A 25,105-nucleotide genomic window follows, 5' to 3' on the forward strand; every position below is an offset into this window, starting at 1 on the left:
GGGGCCGGATCTGCCGTCGGGGAAGAGGTTGGAGCCGCGTGCGCTGTGGTGGGAAGGAGAGGGAGGTGGTACACCGGCGTGGTGGGAGGGAGGAAGGGCGTCGCTATGGTGGGAGGGAGGAGAGGGGGCGCCAGCGTGGTTGAGGGAGAGGGAGGAGGGGCCGGCGCCGGCGTGGTTGAGAGAGAGGGAGGAGGGGCCGGTGAGAGAGAGGGGCCGCGGTGCGTGTCGGGTGAGGGAGGAGGCTAAGTGGCTGAGAGAGAGTTTGGAATGAAACCCTAAGTGGCTAAGTGTGGTATATATACACTGAGCACGCTATCGGGCCGAGATGTCTTGTTTGGGCTCCGAGATGGGCCAGTATTATCCGAGGCGGGCCTTATAGTATGCCTGCCTCGGTACGTTAATGTATTAACCAACCGCCTCGGTTAATTGATATTAACCAAGGCGAGCATTTTAAGTTGTCTGTCTCGGTTAATTAATTTTGTGAGGCGGTTGTTATAACCGCCTTGTTTTATAAAAAAAATGACAGCCTCGGTTAATGCTAGGCCGAGGATGTTGAAAATCCTGCCCGCCTCACAGGCCTATTTCAAAACGCCTCACAAAAGATTTTTTTTTTAGTAGTGTGACTTGTCATAGCCGATCAGACCCATAATGACATATCAAAAGGCAATTTAAAAAGTCAAAGTTTTTAGCTAACTAACAATTAGCTGTTGTATCAAACAGTCTCTTATATATTGAATTTGACCTAAAATTCTAAATTAGACCAGATGAGAATTCCATGCATGCTGCCATGGATATCACCGTTGTGTGCTGTTAGACTGTCTCCAACAATACCACCTAAACCCAAAATAGGTGCTACACAGTGTTTTCGATAGAAAAAAACGGCCTCCAACGGAGCACCCAAACAAAGAACGCATTTTGCGTACCAGCCACATCAAAAGGCAAAAAAGCGTCTCGCGAGGGAGACGACGCAAATGTCCGGCGCCGTTGTGGTGGGCCCGCAGCGAGGCGGTGTGGTGGCCGCGGAGGCGTAGAGCACCACGGCGTTCCAGCTGTAGGGGTAGGGCGACTAGGGGAGGCGGGGCAGGTCCGTGCGGCGGCCCGTGGCGGGGTCCCAGACAGCGAGCTCGCAGTCCGCTGGCGCGTCGCGGCCGGAGTCTCGGCACAGGAGTGCGCGGCCGTGGTGGGCGTCGAGCGCAGAGCAGAGAGAAAGAGGCGCGCCGGCAGAGCAGCAGCGCTCGGCGTCAGCCTGCTGAACAGTGGAGGGCACAGAGGGAGAAGAGCAGAGGGGAAGAGACAGAGCAGAGGGGCGATGGCGATGGCCTTGGCTTAGGCGAGGAAGGCGAGGGGCGGGGCTCCTGGTGACGCTCGGCTCCGGCGCGGCGAGCGGCGTGCCTCCATCTCCGAGCGGCGCGGCGGCCTTGGGACGGTGGCGCAAGGTGCCGGTGGTCAGCTCGCAGGCGGTTGGAGGGCTCCTGGGCGGCAGCCATCGGACATGGGAGGAAGGAAGCGCGGGAGCGCGCAGCGGCGCGGGCAACGCGCCGGCGTGGGCGGGCGGGGCCAGTGCGGGCCCGGCGCCGAGCGAGGCCGTGGACGACGCCATTCCTCGCTCCATGGTCGTCGATGGGCGCGACGTAGAGGCCCTCTTGGCTGTTGGAGAAGGCAAGTTTTGCGTCCGTGACCTTTCCCCTGTGCCATGACCCAAACAATATAATAGGTGCCGCGTTTAGGTTGTGTTGTTGGAGACAGTTGAGTGACCGGGCAAGTCCATTATCCATGCATGCACAGATGCACTGCACCTGCACGAGCACGCACGGGTGACACAATCGATGCAACATGACAGCAGCCATGCAATTCTTGTTTTAGCTGGGTGGGCATTCCGAGGGGTGCTAATGATCCATGCAAGAGCATCCCGACAGTCACTTTGGAACTGCGGGTCATGTCGGTGGGAGGAAGGATGTTCGAGGCGCCAAAACAAGCTCGATCAAGCAGCATCACTATCAGGCAAAACGCTAGCTAGCTAGCAAATCTCTCGTTCCGCATTATAGGGACACATAGCCACTAACTTAATCATGTGTCCTCTATATAAATAATTAACTGGAGGCCGGAGTATATGTTGACCGCATGCCCTCCGTGCTAGTTATTCTTGTTCATCAATGATGAGGCATCTAAACTTGCCGGCCGGTTTCCAGCACTGACTGATTTGGTTGGTTTGGTGTGAGAGAAAAATATTATTTCAGCTTATAATCCACGATCGTATAAGCCCAGCCAAACATGCTGCTAATATACGTACGTAGTATATCTTTTTAACGACAGTGAAAAAGCCCTAGGAAGTGAATTCTGTTAGAAATTATTGTTGACTCCAAAACCTAGGCGGAAGGAGAGGCCCGGGAGTTCCATGGCGACGGAAGAGGGTTGTCACCGCCACCGGGGCCTAGCGGCGCCATGGGCGAGCACCCACCGGGAATGGGTAGGGGTAGCAAGCGCGCGAGAGCAAGCGCAATATACAAAACGGTGACTTATAATTTGGAATAAAGAGAGTAGAACACACAATATAAGAGATGGGGTGAAGTTGCTCTAAGTAGCCCAAGAGTCTGTGGGAATCGTGAACTTGTGTTGGTGGTCAGATTGGAGCTAGTTTGTATGGCCCTGCCTGGCTGCATGCGCACGAGACCGACCAACTGACCAATCACTGTCGCCCTTGTTAGTAAATGCCCCGCCAAGATCTCCTCTGAGCAGTGGTGGATGAAGCCTGGGATGTCTTGCTTCTTTCTCGTTTCTTCTCCTCCCTTTTTGTTCCTTCCTTTCTTCTTCCTTCTTCCACACAAATTATAAAAGGGGGAGCTCAATGAGAGCTTGTTACGCGGGAGGCGGTAGGAGGGTTCAAGCCCCTGTCCGTCCCACCATTGGATCCGCACCTGCCTACGACTATCGGCTTGTTCGGGAGGTCGTAAACGATTGTGGATTATTTACTGCTGGCTGGTTTGGTGTGAGAGAAAAACACTGTTGCTGGCTGGAAATTTACGATCATTTACGAGCAAGCGAACAGGCTGTATGATTGGCCACCCCTCGCGTCCTCTCACTTCTCAATATGTCACCCACCAGATCGCCACCCCCAATGCATGACACATCAAATGCATGCTAAGCTTTTGTACTATGGTGGAAGCAACACGATGCATGCTAAAACATTATATATGCTTCATCCCTTTTAAATTGTAGGTTGTCTTAATCTTTTTAGATATATTGTTTTTAATTTGCATGTAAACATAATAATATATGAGATGCGTAACAAAAAGATAGTACATTGGAGCCAATTTCGTATGTGGGGTCTCGTCACTCCTACATTGGCTGGCTGCTGATGTATACAGTGTACACTCTCGTGGTGGCCCAGCCTAGCCCAGCCCAACCCCTGACCCGTGGAATGGTCAAGTCACTCATGCATGCAATGCAATGCAACGTGACCACACCTCACCTGTGCGGCTGTGCCCAAACAATCAAACATGCACGGCGCCCTGTTGGCATTGGCACCGGCAACTTTGAGATGTGGCCCTCCTATGGCCGGCTTTATTACTTTTTTTTTGAGCCTAGGGCTTTATTTATTTTTATTATTTATTAATTCAGCGGACGATCGAATATACGAGTACAACAACAACACTTCTGTACGGAGTAGATAGTGTCTTGTGCGCTTTGCCATAACACGTGCTGCTAGCTACAGCGCTAGTGCGACCACAATCGTCTAGATCCGAGCAGAGCAGGGACCGCCGCCACCACATTCTGCTTCTGCCGATCGGGGAACATGCATGGAGAGGCTCCCGTTGCCCGGCCGACACGTCCAACGTGCGGTGTGGACATGCTACTTGGGTTTGCTAGCTTAGCTCGCTCCCCTTTGTTGCACAGAAGATCGATCACCTGTTCGTCCGATGCGAGGTGGTGGTAGTAGTGGTATTTTTACCGTGAGGTACTGATGCGGTTCTTTTTGCCAATATTGGAGAAGCAGCGATAACCAAAAAATATACCCGCACTCTCCTGTGGTGTCAAAGCAACCTCGGCCCCCCTCTTCCGCAACGATTGACGTGCATGTTGCTACACCTCCCTCATGCAGACCTGCAGTTCTGCTGGTAGCCCCGTTCGCGTGTCCTTAAACCCGATTTGATTCACTTCTTTTTTTTTATCTGAAACAGTATTTTTCTCTCATAAATTCCTACAGATTTCTCTAAACGAACAGGGCCAAAGGCAACCCACACCCACACCCACAGACAGACCCCTCCTCCAGTCCTCCTACCGTCCAGCGTCCTGTCCATTGTGTGTGTGTGGTGGTGGGGGAGGGGGAGGTGACAGATGCGAGGCAAATTTCTAGGGATTTGCTTAAACTTGTTGGACCCTTCTGTGATGGAGCTGGCAAAGCGGCAATAATGGTGGATGGAGCGAAAGAGGCTGGGGCCTGGGGAGCAGGAGGGGCGGGGGTGGTCCAATCGCTGGCGCTGCGGCAGCTCTTGAAGCTGCAGGGGAAAGGGAGGCAGCGCCCGCCCCCATCTCACCTGTGCGCGCTTCAGGTTTCGCCATCCCCACGCCTCCATTATTGTACGGCCCTTTTGACCGTTGGTCTCCTCCTCCTGCCTCCAGCTCCCCCCACGGCCACCTCAGCAACACCACGGCCACGTGTGGCACCTACGTGGCGTCCACTTCGGTGTACTCGCGTGCTGCTTTGGTATTCATGTAAACATTCCTGTTAAAAACCTAACCTTCTCCAGACTCCAGCAAATTGGTTTCCAGGTTATATTATTATATTATGACAGATGAAATGCGTCTGCTTCACACTGTGAGGTCCAGGCAACGCTATTTCACTGAGTTGCAACATGCTCACTCCCAAGTCCCAACCAGTAACTTGGCCAACCAAAATCAGAAACTCTGGCCACCCTAGAATTCTTCTACAATTACAATTTGCCTGATGACAAACCTGAGATGAACACCACGGCACACAATCAATGGTATATCCAACAGTTTCCCCATGCAAACTGAAGGTCAAGGATCCTTTCAGCATCAGCACTCGCCAGCTTCCTCAGCCCGCCTGTCAGCTTCATGACGCGGCATAAGGGGAAGCACCAAGGAACGGCTCCAGCGCGGCCAGATGGTGTCTCAAGAAGCCGTACGCGAGCTCCGTGCTCACCGCGGCTACCCGAGCAACCATGCCTGTTCCCTGCGGACAAAAACGATGACAGATGCAGTGTTCTGTTTTCATAAGCCAAAGGGGCCCAAAGCGCACACATAAGAATCAAATCTAGCACAACGCGCACACATAAGAATCAAATCTAGCACAACGATGAGATGGAACAGCGACAAACCGTGCGGCCGAACGGGCTGCAAGAGGCGACGAGCGGAGGCCTTTGTGGACGCTGGGGAGGTTTTGATCTCATAGTGTAGAGGCTACCGCCGGATGTGGGAGGGCGCAGTTGCCCAGACATCAGCTTCTTCATTTCGTCTTGCATCTTGTCTTGTATGTGCCTCAGCTTTGGCCTTCAGAGGAAAGTATGCCATGAATCATGAGCAATATAGTTTGGATTCTGTCAGCCAGGCTTTTCCGTCAGGCAAATGGTAGCTTACAACAACAACAAGGCCTTTAAGTCCCAAACAAGTTGGGGTAGGCAAATGGTAGCTTAAATTCCAAAAATGTATGTCCTGAACTCCTGATTTCTAACAATTTCATTTGTCGATTTGTTCCTAGTAGAAAAGACCAAATCCTAGATAGGCCCTTGCATATAACACTAGCTCTTCCTATGAATACAGCAGTGAACTGTTAGCTATATTGAGTTATTGACAGAAACAGAAATAGACAATCATAGCATATGGTACTGTTAACTTTGTGCCCTACAACAATAATTGCAAAACAAAAAAACATAAGCTTCTAGGCTGAAGCGAGTAATGCAAATTCATCGGTGTAGTGCTATTTGATACTTCATGTAATAACTTTCAAATGTTCAAACAGAGATGACCAGAGCATAAGGCAACATGTGTTTGAGATGATGATGTATTGACCTTACCCCAGTAACACGACCATCGCAATCACATTGTACTCCTGCATCCGTTCAGCAATGCTATAATTCGAGCCTTGTTCCAATAAAGTCTGCTCAAATATATATGGCGTGCTAAGAATGGTGAACAACATAAACAAAAATGGAAATGGATTAACAATTTAACATAACGAAAACATGCTAGGAGGAGAGGTCAATAGTGTTTACCGAGTCAATAAAGAGAGGCTGATCTCCCAAGAAAATATGGTTGACACTTTTGTAGAAGCTAAAATCCCATTTTTCTCCACTCTCATAACGGCCACTTGTAAACCAATCTACAACTACCAGGTTTGAATTGGCAGAGACTTGAAAAACTTGCTTTTGGTGGTACCGAGCGGTTGAGAAGCAGGTTACAGGGTCTGGAATAACAGCAAGCAGGGCATCTTCCCCAACTCTGGCCTACTGCATGTAATAAATGTTTAATCATGGACCTTTCTAGTTAGGAATGCAACTAAGAGCCTAGAGCCCTTTAATATAACAAATGCCTTGGAAGAAGAATTACCTCTAGCAACTGTTCAGAACATTTTGAACCCACAGCCTTGTACACCTACAATAGTACTTGCCAATCAGAAGTGTATAAATAAAGTCAGCAGATTTGAAGCAAACTAGTTTTGCAGTTGATAATTTCATCAACGGACTAGTTAAGCTTACACGAGTACTTGCCGACCATGAAAAATACAACAGATCTGATTGAAACAAATTTTCAGTTGACATGTAGACAAAAAACTTGAATGAAGGAAATCAGCAACTTTCAGTTGACATTTTTTATGAAGTTGTCAGTTCATGAAAGCTTAGGCATGGCAATAACTGAGCTGAATGATTTCCTGAAGCAGGAAATACTGGAGTAGTATTCCAAAGCTAGAAAGATCAGGGCTAAACAATCTTAGTAAGAGAACGTCATCAGCTAGCTAATTTCTTTGTTGAACTTTAAAAGGTTCACAGTAGAAAGACCCACCCACCCCACCCTACACACACACAGTTTGAATTTTGTTCAGCCAGTGACAGAGCTCCCAGATTAGGAGAATTTAACGTGCCAGTCCTTGTGTTCAGCATTGTGATGAACTCATGAACAATCACTAGTTTCTACCATGAGCAGAGGAAGAAATTACCCAAGTAGGGATGCCTCCCACATTGTACTAATGCAGCCTAAACAGTGCAGCTGGAAGGCTCATAGACTCTTGTTTATCATACATTCCTACAGAGCCAGTATTTTGGAATCCAGACATCTTCTGGTCAAGGTTCTATACAGTACCATACGGCATTACACGGGTAAGCATCACAAGACCACACAAAACAGCCATAGTATAAGTATAGGCACGAAGCGCAGAGTCAAGCTTCGTTAAGCAACCAGCATACCTTGGTCGAGGCCTGCGTGGTGAACGCCGCCGTGCACCCGTCGCCGACGCTGACCGTGCACGATATGGTGTCCCCCTGCAAGGGCGCGCGCGGGCGCGGCAACCAGGAGCCCGTTACGCTACAGCAACCACCTCCGAACCGCGAGTACCCAGCAACGGCGCAGCGGGCAAGAACGGAGAGAACAGAGAGTGGAGGGAGGTCCTCGGGACTCACGGAGACGATGCCGCCGCCGTAGGTGAGGGCGTAGAGCCACACCGCGTCGCAGGAGTAGGGGCCCACCTTGGACGGGGCGATGAGCTTGAGCGGGTACCTGGCGAAGCAGCGGGTCAGCGCCGACCTCCCCCGCACCTTCTCCACCCGCACCGCCCCCGTCGCCGCCTCCGCCATCGCCGGCGCTGACCACCAGACCACCACCGAGCGCGTGGTGATTGGACGGTCGATCTGTCCGTCCGTTCCTAACCCCGATTGGGCGGCGGTCAACCAGATGTCCAGATCATCCGCATTTGCCTCGTTCGTAGATTGAAGCAGGCCCAGTCCGAGCATTACCTCTTGCTCGGCCCACCGCGTCACCGTGCCGTGCGAGGTCCTAATGGGCTCGCTTATCTGCGGACTGCGGATTACTTTGGGCCGCGAGCGGACACGTGCTGTGTTTCCCTCTGGATTTGAGACTGACAGTAAAACAGATTGCTCGTCTAAAGCTGTGTAGTTTGTCGCTTTCTGGTTCCTCCACGCTGCTGTGTGTTGAGCTTTCACTCGCAAAAAAAAAAGTGTGTTGAGCTTTCTGGATGAACTGATGTCTTGTCGCTCTCTCTTTCTGTACAAAGCATGCACTTAACTGTTTGCTATTACTCCTAATAAAGTTTAAGTTTGCAATGCAACTATCACCGGAGGATTGGAGAGGAAGGGCAGGTGATTTGCCCACGAACGAGGCCGGTGATTTTCAAACAATTTCGATGAAAGGAAAGTAGAAAAACATAGTGATACTAGCACTAGCAGTGGAGTCGGAGTGGGCACTGGAGCACCGCTTCGACTCGGGCGCTCCACGTTTCGGGCCGGTGGCCGGACCAGACCAGCGCACCGCGCCGTCCAGGCCACGTTCCGTGGTCGGCGCGCAACCGGCCAGCCCACCTCACCACTCTCTCTCCGCCTCCACGACCCGATATTCCGATCGCGTCACCATTCAATTTCAGCGCGGCCACCTTATCTCTGTCCGTCCAGGTCCAGTGACCAGTCACCACGCTCCACCTCACTGCTCTGTGCTGCTGCCGGGCTCCAGCGCCATGGCCGCGGCCACGCTGCTCCCGGGGCCAGCCACCGCCGCCTCGCCGCGTCTCGGCACCGCGGCTTCCGCCCCATCCGCGTCCCACGGGAGGCGTCGTCTCACCTTCATCTTCAGGTACGCGCGCGTACGGGCCCTCACCCACCTCCTCGCTCGCTCCCGCCGCCGGTGGCCACGGTCAACGCGTGGCCGCCCGCCAGGTGCTCGACCTGTTTCCCGCACTGTTCCACCACGGGAACAATGGGCTGTTATCGGCTCCAGCCTGCAGTTGGGGGGTGCCGCCTGCTGAATTCGCACGAATTACTGTTGGTACCTGACAGAACAATCACTACTAGTCTGAGTGGCTGATCGATCGGCCCGTGGCAATTGGGCGTTGGTGCAGGTGCCAGTCGACCAGCGTCGACAAGCAGCAGCAGCCTCCGCCGCCTAAGCCGAAGCAGCGGAACCTGCTCGACAACGCCAGCAACCTGCTCACCAACTTCCTCAGCGGCGGCAACCTCGGGGCCATGCCCGTCGCCGAGGGCGCCGTCACTGACCTCTTCGGCAAGCCCCTCTTCTTCTCGCTCTATGATTGGTTCCTTGAGGTGAATGCGCAGCCCCTTCCTGTACCCCCGCGTCTCGTGCATTATCATCGTTTCGTTTCTTTAATATAACTCTGTTCTCCACTTAGTTTACCAGTTACCACATAGGAAAATTCGACTTAGAAACTATGAGGACATATCCTGCAACACTGACATGTTATGATGTCTTAAATTCGCAGCATGGCTCTGTCTACAAGCTTGCTTTTGGACCCAAATCGTTCGTTGTGGTTTCTGACCCTATTGTTGCTAGACGCATCCTCCGGGAGAACGCTTTCTGTTATGATAAGGTTTGCTGTCTAGCATGTACCATACTAGTGTCAGATATGGATTGTTGAAAACTCGTTAAAAAAAGGATTGTTGAAAACTATGGAATATACAAGGATTTGGACCATGATCACCTTACACCCATGATGGCTGGAAGCTTATTTATAGCATGATTGCTTCACTACAGCTGCATTCTGCATATATTATTACTTGTCGTGGAGAGCTGACTTTGCTAATGAATAATAATTGGTGTAGTTTGGCGGGTTTCTTTCTTACATGGTATTTCTTACTTGAAATCAGGGAGTTCTCGCTGAAATTTTAAAACCCATAATGGGGAAGGGTCTTATACCTGCTGACCTTGATACCTGGAAGCAAAGGAGAAAAGGTTAGAAAGGTTGGATATTCAATCATATTTTCTGTGTTTTCTAGTTTGGACTGACTACAATACTGCAGATTGCTCTGCATTAATCTATGGGCATAGCCCATACTGTTAGTCAAAAGTAGCAGGTTGATCATTGGCCTGAGCTTCAAATCCAGTCCTTTCTAGTTTTGTGTTTCCTATCTTGAAAGTTTTTCTAGCTCAATTGTGTATTTGTGTATTCTGAAAACGACATCTCTAGGCATGCAAAATGATCCTAGTGCTTCTTTCAATTCTGAATTTATTAGCTTGCTTTTTGCCTTGAGGGATGAAACATAGGCCATTTTTCTGTCTTTAAGTGCGATATTTAACAGTTACTGCTGTTTGACGAGGGAATCAATCAACATAATCGAATTGTTTTAGAGATCATTTGAACTTCATGTATGCATTTCACACAATATTTTACTAATGGCACACCTTATCCTATCCTTGTGTTCTGCAGTTATAACACCTGGGTTCCATGCCTTATTTATAGAAGCTATGGTGAGAACATTTACGAAATGTTCAGAGAGAACAATATCAAAGCTTGAAGAGCTTACTGAAAGCAAAGGTCGTGAACAAAAATCGACTATAGTGGACCTTGAAGCTGAGTTCTCCAATTTGGCACTCGATATCATTGGCTTGGGTGTGTTCAATTTTGATTTTGACTCGGTTACTAAGGAATCTCCTGTAATCAAGGTTGGTATTAAAAAAAAAACTGAGGTTCCCCATTATGGGTTTTTTTTTTTTTGTAATCAAGGTTGGTATATCTGTAGTTCTATCTTACAGTTTGTTTACTTGTGTATAGGATGTATTACACATGCTCATATAGAGAATTTGACTAAAAGTAGAATATTCATAATTTGTGACTATCTTGGGTAGATGTGGATTGTGTTTTTCTGCTACTTTTCTCTTCCCTGGTTTGAGGAGCTTCTGTCTCCATTGTGCAGGCAGTGTATGGAACACTTTTCGAAGCTGAGCACCGTTCCACCTTCTACATCCCCTACTGGAATCTTCCTTTGACAAAATGGATTGTTCCAAGGCAGCGCAAGTTCCATAGTGACCTCAAAGTGATCAACAATTGCCTTGATAACCTTATAAAAAATGCAAGGGAGACAAGACAGGTTTGTGCAACTGAAGCTCAGTTCTAAGTTGGTAGCATTTTAAGGAGCTTGCTGTAGTTCTGATGTTGTAAACTTGCTATATAGGAAGCTGATGTGGAAAAGCTCCAGCAAAGGGACTACTCTTCTCTGAAGGTTGACTGCTGTTCCTCCTTCCTTTGTTGACTCAATTCATCAGTGTCAATGCTCACCAGTTTACCTTTCTTAATGTCTAGGGATTTTTGGTGAATAGTATCTCATATCTGTGTCATCATGCTTTTAGGATGCCAGCTTGCTGAGGTTCCTTGTTGACATGCGGGGAGCTGATGTTGATGATCGCCAGGTAAATTGCGGAAACCGGGCATATTAGAATTTTATGTTATGCTTTCTGTTTCTTCCTATTTGCAGCAAATTAAGTTGATGAATTTCATGGTTTGTGTTGTGACAGCTTCGAGATGATCTTATGACGATGCTTATTGCTGGACATGAAACAACTGCTGCTGTTCTGACATGGTCTGTTTTTTTGCTAGCCCAGGTACGCAGATGTTATCACAGAATTCTTCAAGTAATTAAATTTTTGCTTGAATATGTATGGTCATACTGTGGTGTCATGCAGAGCCCTACCAAGATGAGAAAAGCTCAGGCAGAGGTTGATTCTGTTCTCAGCAATGGGGCAATTACTGTTGAATCCCTCAAGAAGCTAGAGTATGTCACCTGTACCATTATTTTGAATTCAACTAGCATTGATTCTTATTTTCCATTTCTTGAGGGATAAGTGTATGATGCTTAACAATATCATCGGCTTATTGTTTCATAAAAAATACGATCAGATTATTAACAATAGCATATCCATGGCATACGGCTTGTCTGAAATTACTAACTATATTTATACATCTGAAATGAATTTGCCTTCCTCATGAAACCCTTTTGCATTGCCGTGTAGGTACATAAAACTGATTATTCTTGAAGCCCTTCGCTTGTATCCTCAGCCACCATTGTTAATCAGGCGTTCTCTCCGGCCAGACAAGTTGCCAGGTATCATCTTCTCTGTAATGTCATAAGTTCTTTCCAGAACAATACAAAGGGTGTTTTGTGGTCATTTGAGTGACCATTTAGATTAGTTTGGTTGAAGTCCCTGTTCTTGTTACTGGTATTTCTGTTAATTAGTAGGCTGTGAGTGGGTGGGTGTTTGAGTGTGCAGGTGTGGTGTAACTTCTTTATTCTTCTTCTTAATGCAATGATACACAGCTCTCCTGTGTATTCAAGAAAAAAAAGGATGTTAAGTGGTTGTTGGATAATTGGGCAGATGCATGGCTTATTTGTGAAGGCCGAAGGGCATGTCATCAGCACAGAAATTCGGATTAATAATACCTGTATTCTCATTTGATAAAGAAAGCCGCCATTAATTTCAACTTATGAAACTGTGGACAGGAAACCTTCCACTATTGTAAAACTTTTTTGTTGTATCTCGTATTTCAAAAATGTATGCACATCAGGAGCAGATGTAGTATAGGTGCATGGGGGTATAGCTGTACCCCCGAATTTTTTGTAGAAATACTAATTATGTATAGATATAATACATTATATATCTAGAACACCTTATCAAATAGCAATCCGTTAAGCTCAAGTGCTCATCTGAGCAGAAAAATAGCCTACAGTTCTTCTAAAGCTCAGGAGGCAGGAGCCCAAAATGAGCCAATGCACATAGCACAAGTATAAGATAAAAAAGAAAGAACAAGTTAAGAAAGGTAAATGTGACTCTTTTTTCTCTTCCAAACAATCAAAATTTGTGAAGTTTCAGTCTTGATCTTGTTTAATAATCAGTCATTTTTTTAGTGAAAAAATCATCCATAAATTAGTCGATAAATAATTAATTTTTACTTTTGTAGAACATCATGGCATTAAGAGGACCAATGATCTAGCTTTTTTATGGATTGCTCAAGGAAGCATAAAATATTTCTTCATCCACTCTGAATTAATTCATTAAGGATAGCGATGAAGCAAGTAACTAATATGCTTATCAGGACCCTGGTGATGACTACCTCTGTATACTTGCGGATGAATGTTGGCAAATTGTATCCTTAGATCAGCACACCTAACTATTTTATCGTAATTCGGTTGTTGGTCCATATTACATTGTTAGCGAATTGCATCGCTTAGGCCCATACCCCCATGATTTAAATCTTGGATTCGCCGCCGATGCACATGACTTTATGGAATGAGGTTCTGATCTAAATTCTGTATGTGGACGTAGTATTAGTTCACTGCGCGTTTGGATTGCACCTAGGTATGAGGAACCACCAAAGGGATCCCGTTCTTTTAAGTTTTAACCATGTATAGCATGCTTTCTAGTCAGTTCTCGATGTCTGTTCAGCCCATTTATGCCTCCCATTTGATCTCACTAGATTCATCCTACTACTGTGATGTTTGTTGAAACTTTGTGTTTGTTTTCAATGAATTAGTTTAGTGACAAGCAGGGTATGTTGCCTTCGCTGGTACATGCCTTCTAACTCTGCACTGATTGTCTATTTACCCAGGTGGGTACAATGGAGCAAAAGAAGGATATGAAATACCAGCTGGGACTGATATATTTGTTTCGGTGAGTTTAGGCAACTGCAGTTTTGAAATGGCTTGGATAGGATTGTGCAACACAAATGGCTATAAATTTGACTTCACCATGTAAGGTTCAGTTCAGTCCAAGCCATTGCTTGACTTATGGTAAATTCCGGCACTGCAGATATACAACCTCCACAGATCCCCGTATTTTTGGGACCGGCCAAATGAATTTGAACCTGAGAGGTTTTCAGTTCCAAAGAAGGATGAGAGCATAGAAGGCTGGTCCGGTTTTGATCCTGACCGGAGTCCTGGTGCAATGTACCCCAATGAGGTCAGGTTCAACAATTTTAGCCTATTTGTTTCGGCTGAAACGATCGTGGATTATAAGCCAGAAGTACTGCTGGCTGGTTTGGTGTGAGAGAAAAATACTGTTGCAGCTTATAATCCACGATCGTATTAGCCGAAACGAGCAGGCTTTTGTCTCTTCGACTGCTGCATGAATTTATTCCCTGTATAAGAAACTAAGAACATATCAATTTGCTCTTTACCAGATCATAGCGGACTTTGCTTTCCTTCCCTTTGGTGGTGGGCCCCGCAAATGTGTGGGGGACCAATTCGCACTCCTGGAGTCGACGGTAGCTCTGGCCCTGCTGCTGCAGAAGTTTGATGTGGAGCTGAGAGGGTCGCCCGATGAAGTAGAGATGGTGACAGGCGCCACGATCCACACAAAGAATGGGCTGTGGTGCAAACTGAGGAAAAGGACTTGATCAAACATAGCTTTACATTGAGAAGTAGCTCTCATTTCTTGACTTCTGATATGCTTTAGGCCAGTTAAACAGCCTCATGAACAGTGGATGAGAATCATGTAAATTGGAATTTGGAACATCTCTTGTAGCGCAATAGGGGCAACCATTTCTGCATACAATGTATCTAATCTATTTCAGCTTGACATTCTGGTGCAAGTACTGCTTGCATAGTTGCATGCATGCACCTAAAAACACCTGTACATGCCAACCAAACTGATGAGACAGCAGAGATAGCGTAAGCCACTGCCTGTCTCGGATGAGGTGTCCCGTTTCTTCTGATGTCTGAACTCAGGTAACCTGATCTTTTCCTGTTAACCAAGTTAGGTTTCAGTGATGTGTTTGCTTGGCATGGCAGTTGGCAGGTAGCATTATCATCGCCATCATCAGTTCATCACCATGTGCATCAAAGCTGGGGCGTGCAGCAGCTGATGCGTTGCTGTGCCGTGCCGCCGTGGGATGCATGCAGCGCAGGGAACAAGAAGCCCACAGGAATGAACAACACGGCCGGGTCGATCTGACGGTGCAGACAGCGACGGGTAAGCAGGCTGCTCACCATGAACTTTGTTTCTTCTCCACGGTTGTCGTATATTCGTACCTGCCATAATTATTGTGCTGGCATACTACTCGCTACGTGTGCGTGCGTGCGTGCGCGCTTTTTTGACGGCGAAAATTCGCTGCGGTTGAACTGGAATTTTTTGCTCGGCTCGTAGCCCTTGGTTTCAAGCCAAAGCCCGCACGTTCCTGCGACCTTTTGCGGTCAGCAAATTCGCTGTCGTACGAGCTGTATGTATTTGGGAAGGATGGTCGAGCCCGTTTATTCAAATCTGGGATGACAGTGAAAGCCCTTCAGCCTTGTCGTTTTTACTGACTCGTGTAAAAACAGTGATACCGTCTTTGGTTGTGGTCTGCAGGCCAGGCCAAGCACAAATGTGAAGAGAGACGCCCCCAAGCAGGGCCATGACATTGTAATTAAGGTTGAGAAAGCCACTGAACTCAGTACTTAATCATGCGCCCATATGCTTATGTTAGATTGATCTCCACCTGGCTCGGTCCAACAACCGAGTCAGACTCTGACTCGCGCCTTGATCAGGGGCGTCTAGCCGTTCTTCTGGCTGGTAGGCCCCAATCGCGCAGTGCTATGAATAGGAGGTGGGGGCTAGGGCTCGAGACACGAGGTTCACTGCGGCCGCCATTTCCCACCGACATCCTAACCCTAGTCTGATCGAGATGGTGCGCTGTGAGCGACGGGAAGCTCCACCGCTTTTGCCACTGCTATTAGATCGTGCCTCCACTGCGCCTTCAACACTGTCGCTGGACTCCACTGCTACCCTACACCAACACCCGCGTCATCAACACCTACATCATGGCTTCCTCCTCCGATCAAGCCCACCGATGGTCTGCCTCTCTACATCCCTCTTTCTCCCTCTAGTTCTCTCTAGGACGAACTACTTGTTTATCCCGAATAGAAGAGAAAAACCCCACTGATCTATGCCTAGATGATCCTAGAAGTTCTATCAATGGTATCGGAGCCTCGTAGGTTGTAGATCTAGCCTAGGGTAGTATTAGTTTTCAGCATTTAGAAGGAGATGAACGAATCGAGTTGAATCAGGTTGAAACCCCAACCCTAACCCTAACCCTAGAAGAGGAAAGGACGGAGAGGGGAGGAACCTACCTGGTTTTCCTCGCCACCATCGACACCGCCGTCGCGTGGGAAGAAGCACTCGCTGCCGCCTCGCCGGCATGCGGGAAGAAAGCCGCCGCCGCTTGTCGCCGCGTGCTCGAGCTCCGGCCGAGGGCACCACTACAAGCCCGCTCAACGGCGATGCGCTCACCCTCAGGCAAACGCGCGCATCGGCGAGGGGGCCTACGGCAACGCCGGCCCTCCTTACTTCCTCTGGCCACCTTAGGTGCCCGTAGCTACGTCGTTGTGCGCTGAGAGAGATGGGAAGGGAGAGGAAGAATGAGCTAGGGTTTGGGTGAGAAAGACGGTCGGGCGGTTTTTGTTCCACCGAGGAGCGCGGACGACCATCTGTTCGAGATCGACGGCCAAGATTGCCTGGGCTGAGGAGGGAGAGCACTTTCTCGGCCCAGGCCTAGGTTGCGGCCTGGGTGTGGGGGAGCGCGGCAGCGCGCTGGGCCACGCGCGCGGGCGAGATGGGCCGCGGATTGTGTTCCCCAGGCCGGGCCAAATAAACAGTAAACACTGATTTTAAGTTTTATCCTTTTCAGAAGCACATTTTGATGAATTTGTTTTGATGTTTCATCTCTATACAAATTTGAACCAACGGAATAATTTGTTTAGAGAGTAGATAAATACACGGTGATGCTTCTGAATAAGCATTATTTCAAGAATTTTTTCACGTTTCCACTGCAAAGAAGGTGATGATTATCTTCTAATTAAATTCGAACAAACAGGAGGATTTCATTTGAAGAGCAGTCTTATCATAATGATGGAAAAATATATACTATTTGACCAACGTTGGATTAAGCATGCGTGTTTGCATATAGATTTATCCCGCATAGCGAGAGAAGTTGGGGTAGCTCTTATGCTATCCTAGTATTGACCATGGCACAATAAAAAAGCACCATCATGGTCAATACTAACCGAAGGATAAGAAAAACGTGCAAGCGTGACTTGTAAAAGTACTGCTAATAAAAGACCTCGTTGAGTTCTTGAAGTGGAATGAGAAAAATGTACTCCTATACGAATCAAGAAATAACTTTGTTTGCTTGACATAATCATGTGAATGAAGTAAGTCATAAGTGTCTCCTCGTTCACAAGTTTTCCGAATAGTTCTCGAAATTATGGCGGTAAAGTTTATGCAATATTTCGAGGGGGAGGATTGTGAGAGCAATTAAGAGTGAGATAAAGATCAATTAAGAAAGATATTCTTCATTAAGAGTGAGATAAAGATCAATTAAGAAAGATACTCTTCATTAAGAGTAAGATAAAGATTAATTAAGATGAATGTGACCGTCGGAGGAGTACAATGATCACAACAATGATACCCCTAACAATGATACCTCTAAGCAGAAAAATAGCTAAATTCCTGGAGCTTTTACATTTTTGATAGGAAGATAGCGTAGTCAGCCAGAATTCATAATGGACAAGCCTCAAAGATATTAAGGCGGTGTTTAAAGCGCCATATAAGGTTTTAACAGATTAAACCCAAATAAGAAATTTGAAGATACACTATCATCATAGAAGATGGGATAATCTGGGGGGCATGGTATGTGGAGGTATGTAGAGACCTAAGACTTGAAGAGAAGAGAGACTGTGTGTCCACTCCAGTGATTCAAGAGCAACAAATTTCTCATTACCTATTGACGTTGTATGACTTACACAACACCTGATGTTAGCTCTTTAAAAAAGCTGAATAATGTAAACAAGGATCTTGTGATACAGGAGCCTGTAGAATCAATTGTCTCTTGGCAATGAAGAGCAACAACAGCACCATATGAAAGTGCCAGTAGCTGAGGCCCCAGAAGGTCTCAAAGAATTAGTAAACCAGTTTTTTCTGATAACTATGAAGTCTATGTTAGTGAAGAAATTCAAATGGAGGGTGATCCCACCTTATTTGAAAAAGTCATGAGAAGCGTTTACTCGTCTAAATGGCAAGAAGCTATGGAAGCTGAAATGAATTCGATGAATACCAACGATGTTTGGGACTTAGAAAAAATTCCTAATGGAGCCAAAATAGTAGGCTATGAATGGATCTACAAGACAAAATGTGACTCCAAAGGGAATGTGGAAAAATATAAAGCATGACTTATAGCAAAAGGCTTTACGCAAAGAGAATGAATAGATTACAATGAGAGTTTTTTCTTTAGTCTCATGTAAGGATTCTTTTAGAATCATAATAGCGTTAGTGGCACATTACGATTTAGAGTTACATTAGATGGATATAAAGACGACATTCCGCAACGGGGATTTGTATGAAAAATGTTTACATGGCACAACCCAAAGATTTTATCGTGGAAGCAAAAGAACGTATGTGATGCCGCCTGTAGAAATCTATTTATGGGTTAAAACAAGTCTTTAGACAGTAGTATTTGAAGTTGATGAAACAATAAGAAAGTTTGGGTTTAAAGAGAATGAGGAGGACAATAGCGCTTATGCAAAAGTTCAAGAATGGAAAAATCATTTTCCACATCCTATGTATAGATGACATCCTACTCACTAGTAGTAGTGTTAATCTGTCATCGGAGAAGAATGTCACACCCAATTTTAAGGATAAAATTGAATGCACAAAACTCGTGTGTGCCCAGGAATCAATCACACACACAAGCTGACAAATTACAATAGTATCATCACGGTGTCTTATACATCAGAGTTATAATAAAACTTAGTCTTATACATCACAGCGGAATAATAAAAAGATAATAAACTCTCGTGGCCGTCATCACAGGGAAGGTCAACTGGTTGACCACAAGCCTAATAATCCTCCGGGAAATCCTCATACCCGTTGTCATCTGTTACCCATCCAGGATTTTTATCCAAGTAAAGAAAATAAACAAGTGTAAGTACATTCCGTACTTAGCAAGCTAACATGGGGTTATGAAGCTCAAAAAGGATAGACTCTGGTTTACTGCAGTTAGCATTTTTAATAGGTCAAACTTTTATTCTCAAGTATTATCAAGTTATGCTTAAGCTCCCATTTAATTCCCATAAGAACATATATCAAGGTCAGGTTTACCATATTTCATCATAGAACAACTTAAATGATCATCATCAAGTAACCAGTTATTCTGTGAGTTTTCCGGGCCGCTCGTAACCGTGAGCACGGCTGTTATAACAGTTTGTTACCCTCTGCAGAGGTGGTGCACATTCACCGCGAGTCGTGATCCTCATATGCCCGGGTTAATTACTCACATGTCACTACCAAAGTGAGCGGGCAGGGTACACTATGAAGCCATTTCATAGGTTTCCCTAACAAGTTAGGGCCGCTAGGTTTCCTTGGCAGGCAGATGTAGGGACCCCCACTTTCCTATGGCACAAACCCATCGCGGCTATACTCATAGGAACAGAGGCAGCCCTATACCCAAAGTGGCAAGCCCCATTTGCGCCAAAAAGGTAACCTCTAACCAGCTAGGAAAGGTCCTATTACTGAGCTAAAGTCAGAGCCATATGACTCTCCCGGTTGCACTGTCAGTCCCAGCTTTTGCCGACAGATAAGTCCTTATGGAGGGCCGGGAGCAACATGAACAAAGGTCATTTGCACTTTTGCCCTATGGAACAATTGTTATAATTCATGTTACTCACTTTGTTTCATAGTATCATTCATCAATATGTATATCAAGTTCAGTTAGAGCACTAGCAATCTACCCATATGCATTTAACCCATAGGAGACAAGGAACAGGATAACAATCACTAGGATGTCCTTACGGTATCAAAATTAGACACATGCAAATGAGTAATTGCTTAAAGTGAAATAGGACATCAAGGAAGGCCCATGTTATACTTGCCTTGGTTCACAAACTCGTGCTGGTCCTGCTGGTCGTCGAAGAGTTCTTGGTCTCCAATGTTTTCCTCACCGTCTGAACGCAACCAACACGGCAACATGCAACATTCCAAAAGCATTCATGCAAAGCAAACATTCCTATCATTAGAATAGTACACCAACAGTATTGAATCAAGATAAAATGTTTGTAAAACTAATCTACGTTTCGCTACGATCACGTCAACGCGAAGTTCATGAAAAACGGAGCTAAAATACGAAAGTTATGATTAAAACGGGTTTTTCCTATAGCCCTATATTTAATTAAATCTAATCATGAAATTAAAAAGTTCCAAACTTAACTAACAGTAGCTCCAACATGTAGCTTATGAAATTACGAAGCTAACGCGATTTGAATGGATCAATTCGGAGCTAAAACGACAATTTTATAAGCGAAACAGTTCGAATGGCATTTCTGTAAATACTGAAAGCGTACTTTTGACTTAAGCCGTGGAGTTTACGCTTTCTAATCGAGATTGCGCATTCGGGGAAATACGTTAAGGACGGCGGGTTCTATTACGGGAAAAGGGAGGGGCTCTTTAACAAATTGACCCACGAAGGGGTAACTTCTAACGTGAGCCGTCGGATTTGAAAAGAACGGCCAGAAATCGATCCGGGGAGAGAGAAGAAGAGATGGCCGGCCGGAACAGTGACTCCGGCGAGGCTCAGCCATGGCCGGCGGCAAAGAACATGCCGGCGAGCTCGGTTAGGGGGGCTAGGGTTCGCCAAACAGGAACCCGAGGGCACCCGAGAGCTCGGGGGGAGAAGAGGGTCGCGGCCATGCCGTTTTGGCGGCCGGAAATGGGGACTAGCGCGGTGGCCGCCATGGCCGGCGACCATGGCCCGCGGAGCTTGCGGCCAATGCTCGGGAAGCCAACAAAAACGAGAAAAATAGCTACCGGGAGATACAGGGGAGGATGGCGAAGCTCACCAAGGGGGAAAAGGAGTCAGAGGCGGCTCGGAGGAGGCTGTCCACGCGGAGGGGCGGTCGACGGAGCTCGGAGATCCCTGGCGACGGCTGCGGCCTTCTTCAGTGCTCGGCAAACACGAAAATGAGGGCGGGGGCAGCAGGGAGGGGCGGAGATGGCTCGGGGCCGATTTAAAGCGGCCGGGGCGCGATGGGGGGGCACGCTCCCACGACGCGGAGTGGGGCAGCGGTTGCGGCCTCGCGACATGGCCGGGCGGTTCCGAGGGCGCGGGGCAGAGGTGGGGGACGCGCTGACGGGCGGGGTCGGGCTGTCAGCGGCTGGGCGCGGGAAGCAGGCGTGCGGTGCTGGGCCGGTGGTTGCTTGGCTGAGCTGGGCCAGAGCACGGGCGGTTGCCTGGCTCAAGCTGGGCTGGCGCGGAGCTGGGCCGAGCAGCTGGGGCGCGCGGCTAGGCCGGTGGCTGGCGGCCGAGCGGGGAAGAGGGAGAGGAGAGTGAGCGGGCCGCGGAAGAACGGGCCAAAAATGAGGAAGGGGAGGAGATATTCATTTTCCTTTTTATTTTCCAACAAATTTTCCCAAAAGCATTTTCAAATTATTTTTGAACTCATTTGAACACTAATTTAAGAACAATCATCACATGAATAAATAATGCAGCAGCATGTATGCATTCAAAAGTTTCAAATCTTATAATTAATTTTAATTCGCCAAAAATTATTAATTTCCTATAATTGAATGCACACTTAATAACATAATAAATCAAATTTACTTATTTAAAAGAATGAAAAAGTTTGGGTGTTACAATTCTACCCCCTTAAGATGAATCTCGTCCTCGAGATTCGGGTGATTGCTTACTCAAACAGTTGGGGATAAGTCTTTCTCAGATCCTCTTCTCTTTCCCAAGTAGCATCATCCTCTGTATAACGATTCCACTATACCTTGCACATCTTTACTGTTCGGCTTCTCGTAACTCTTTCGGCAGTTTCCAAGATCTTTATCGGATACTCTTCATAAGTAAGATCTTCCTTGGCAACAAGTTCTTCCAAAGGAATTTGTTCTTCTGGTACCCTCAGACACTTTTTCAACTGGGAAACATGGAACACGTCGTGCACACCAGACAAGCTCTCAGGCAATTCCAACTGATAAGCTACTTCTCCACGTCTCTCTAGGATCTTAAAAGGTCCTATATACCTTGGTGCTAATTTTCCCTTCATATTGAATCTTCTCACACTTCTCATTGGTGACACTTTCAGGTATACATAATCACCAATCTCGAAAGTCAGCTCTCTTCTGTGAGTATCAGCGTAACTCTTCTGTCGAGACTGAGCTACTCTCAAATTGTCTCTAATCATTCTCACTTGTTCTTCCGCGTCTCTAAGGACATCGGGACCAAACACTTGGGTTTCTCCAGTCTGATTCTAGAACAAAGGCGTTCTACACTTACGTCCATACAACGCCTCGAAAGGTGCCATCTTGAGGCTCTTTTGATAGCTGTTGTTGTACGAGAACTCTACGTAAGGCAGACTCTTATCCCAACTATCAGCATACTGAAGTGTACAGGCTCTCAACATATCTTCCAAAATCTGGTTGATCCTTTTAGTCTGTCCATCGGTTTGCGGGTGGTAAGCAGAACTGAACTTTAACTTTGTTCCCAAAGATCTATGTACTTTATGCCAGAATTGCGATGTAAATTGGGTGCCTCTATCCGACACAATTTTCTTGGGAACACCATGTAAGCACATTATTCGTTCCATGTATAACTCTACTAATCTTGCACCATTATATGTAGTCTTGACTGGTAAAAAGTGAGCGACCTTGGTGAGTTGATCCACTATTACCCATATTGAATCATAACCTCTTTGAGTGCGGGATAATCCTACAATAAAATCCATGCCAACTTCTTCCCATTTCCATTCAGGGATCTTCATTGGTTGTAGTAACCCTGCAGGTCTTTGATGCTCAGCTTTCACTCTTTGACAAGTGTCACACAAAGCCACATATTCTGTCACATCTCTCTTCAAACCATACCACCAATACTTTTCTTTGAGATCCAAGTACATCTTGGTACTTCTGGGATGTATAGAATAAGCAGACTCATGGGCCTCTTGCAGAATTGCATCACGGATAGCTTTCACTTCCGGTACACATATCCGTTTTCTGAACCAAAGAGTTCCATTCTCATCCATTCTGAATCCGGGTGCCTTTCTAAGCTCTACATTCTCTGCTATCTCTTTAAGTTTTTCATCCTCCAATTGTCCTTTGCGTATCTCCTGCTCCAATGTAGGCTCTATCACCAATTCCATTGCATTAGTGACCAGGCTCAAGTTGAGATACTCCATTTCAGCACACAACTCTGTTGACATAGATGTTGTCTGAATTCCATTGGCATAGCCCTTTCTGCTAAGTGCATCAGCTACGACGTTTGCCTTTCCCGGGTGATAATGCACTTCCAAATCATAGTCTTTGATCAATTCCAACCAACGATGTTGTCTTAAATTCAGATCTGATTGGGTAAAGATATACTTCAAACTCTTATGATCAGTATAGATATCACTCTTATATCCAATTAGATAATGTCTCTAGATCTTCAAAGCATGAACCACAGCTGCCAATTCCAAGTCATGAGTAGGATAATTCAACTCATGCTTCCTTAGTTGTCTAGATGCATATGCAACCACTCTTCCTTCTTGCATAAGCACACATCCAAGACCCAAACGGGATGCATCACAATATATAGAGAAGTTCTTGTTTAAATCGGGCAAAATTAATACTAGAGCTGTAGTCAATCTCTTCTTTAGATCTTCAAAATTTGCCTGGCATTTATCCGACCATACATACTTAGCATTCTTCTCCAACAAAGCTATCATAGGCTTGGCTAACTTGGAAAAGCCTTCAATGAACCTTCGGTAATAACCAGCCAATCCCAAAAAGCTACGAATCTCACTTATAGTAGTTGGTGGTTTCCAATTCAGTACATCTTGCACTTTGCCTGGATCCACTGCTATCCCACCATTGGAGACAACATGACCTAGAAAAGAGACTTCCTTTAATCAAAACTCACACTTGCTCCGCTTAGCGTACAACTTATGCTCTCTAAGCTTTTGCAAGACCATCCTTATGTGTTCCGCATGTTCTTCTTCAGTCTTGGAGAATATTAGTATGTCACCTATGAATACTACCACAAATTTATCCAGAAACTCCATGAACACCTTATTCATCAAATACATGAAGTATGCAGGTGCATTGGTCAATCCAAAAGACATAACGGTGTACTCATACAATCCGTACCGTGTAGTGAATGCTGTCTTGGGTATATCCGAGTTTCAAATCTTAAGCTGATGATAACCAGATCGGAGATCAATCTTGGAGAACACATGAGCTCCTCTCAACTGATCAAACAAATCATCTATCCTAGGCAAAGGGTATTTATTCTTGATGGTAACCTCATTAAGTGAGCGGTAATCCACACACATCCATTGACTACCATCCTTCTTATCCACAAAGATCACAGGTGCCCCCCACGGGGAAGAACTGGGGCGTATGAACCCTTTTTCTTGCAACTCTTTTAGTTGTTTCTTAAGCTCTTCTAATTCATTAACTCCCATTCTATATGGACGTTTAGCTATTGGTGCAGTTCCAGGTAATAATTCAATAATGAATTCAATGTCTCGGTTAGGTGGCATACCTGGCAAGTCATCGGAGAAGACATCCAGGAATTCCTCCACGACATGATCTTGTTCATTGACTTCACCATCTAGCTGATTCACTATGGCTGTAGGCTGAGCTTGCACTACTACTTCTACACAGATTCTATCCCCATTGAGTGATGTCACAACCATAGATTTCTCCTGACACTGTATCACTGCCCGGTGTTGTTTCATCCAATCCATTCCCAGGATAAGGTCAATTCCCGCTGTTCTTAACACAATAGGCTTCACCTTGAAGTCTACCCCCTTAAGGAAATGCTAGTTGAGGGGCTCCAATAAGAAGCGGGCATACTACCTCTCGGGGAATTCACTAGTATTGGGTTTTTCATAGCACACAAAGGTACGCTATGCATTCTAACAAAAGCTTGGGAGATAAAAGAATGTGAAGCACCGGAATCAAAAAGTACAGTAGCAGAAATAGAGTTGACACTGAACGTACCCAACATGACCTCAGGCGTCTCCTGAGCTGCATCAGATGACACATAGTTCACCTTCGCTGTGAGAGGTGGTCGGGCATTGAACTTCTGATTGTTGGCCTGGTTCTGAGGTGCTTGTTGGTTCTTCTTCTTAGG

At 46.4% G+C, this 25,105-nt stretch overlaps 2 protein-coding genes across 3 annotated transcripts; one reads left to right on the plus strand and one right to left on the minus strand.

The window, feature by feature from the left end:
• Positions 1-4,762: 4,762 nt before the first annotated feature.
• Positions 4,763-7,873, minus strand: LOC136471190 (urease accessory protein D-like). The gene is made up of 7 exons (XM_066468932.1): positions 7,635-7,873; positions 7,422-7,496; positions 6,568-6,612; positions 6,234-6,464; positions 6,036-6,118; positions 5,340-5,511; positions 4,763-5,194 (listed from the first exon to the last, which is right to left on the minus strand). The coding sequence occupies exons 1-7, from the start codon at positions 7,806-7,808 to the stop codon at positions 5,075-5,077; spliced, it is 900 nt and encodes a 299-aa protein (XP_066325029.1). The 5' UTR covers positions 7,809-7,873; the 3' UTR covers positions 4,763-5,074.
• A 701-nt stretch (positions 7,874-8,574) lies between these two features.
• LOC136471191 (cytochrome P450 97B2, chloroplastic-like) lies at positions 8,575-15,203 on the plus strand. 2 transcript variants are annotated; one of them, XM_066468933.1, is made up of 14 exons: positions 8,575-8,817; positions 9,083-9,284; positions 9,461-9,568; positions 9,846-9,930; positions 10,406-10,641; positions 10,893-11,066; positions 11,151-11,198; positions 11,326-11,385; positions 11,491-11,577; positions 11,659-11,747; positions 11,986-12,077; positions 13,580-13,641; positions 13,780-13,929; positions 14,150-15,202. In XM_066468933.1, the coding sequence occupies exons 1-14, from the start codon at positions 8,702-8,704 to the stop codon at positions 14,363-14,365; spliced, it is 1,725 nt and encodes a 574-aa protein (XP_066325030.1). In that variant the 5' UTR covers positions 8,575-8,701; the 3' UTR covers positions 14,366-15,202. The 2 variants fall into 2 exon arrangements, with proteins under 2 accessions (XP_066325030.1, XP_066325031.1); XM_066468934.1 differs by lacking the exon at positions 9,461-9,568 and having other exon boundaries at positions 14,150-15,203.
• The last annotated feature ends 9,902 nt before the right edge of the window (positions 15,204-25,105 follow it).

The sequence above is a fragment of the Miscanthus floridulus genome, chromosome 8 (genome assembly GCF_019320115.1).
Source record: "Miscanthus floridulus cultivar M001 chromosome 8, ASM1932011v1, whole genome shotgun sequence".
In the NCBI taxonomy this organism is placed as follows: Eukaryota; Viridiplantae; Streptophyta; class Magnoliopsida; order Poales; family Poaceae; genus Miscanthus; species Miscanthus floridulus.

What these genes read in the sequence shown, in the direction of transcription:
- LOC136471191 (XM_066468933.1), top strand. Translation starts at nt 8,702, where the DNA reads ATGGCCGCGGCCACGCTGCTCCCGGGGCCAGCCACCGCCGCCTCGCCG. An exon ending in CTGGAAGCAAAGGAGAAAAG is followed by an intron (nt 9,931 to 10,405) that starts GTTAGAAAGGTT and finishes TGTGTTCTGCAG; the next exon opens with TTATAACACCTGGGTTCCAT. An exon ending in AGGAATCTCCTGTAATCAAG is followed by an intron (nt 10,642 to 10,892) that starts GTTGGTATTAAA and finishes TCCATTGTGCAG; the next exon opens with GCAGTGTATGGAACACTTTT.
- LOC136471190 (XM_066468932.1), bottom strand. Translation starts at nt 7,808, where the DNA reads ATGGCGGAGGCGGCGACGGGGGCGGTGCGGGTGGAGAAGGTGCGGGGG. An exon ending in GTTCTGAACAGTTGCTAGAG is followed by an intron (nt 6,465 to 6,567) that starts GTAATTCTTCTT and finishes TACATGCAGTAG; the next exon opens with GCCAGAGTTGGGGAAGATGC. An exon ending in GCAGCCCGTTCGGCCGCACG is followed by an intron (nt 5,195 to 5,339) that starts GTTTGTCGCTGT and finishes TTTTGTCCGCAG; the next exon opens with GGAACAGGCATGGTTGCTCG.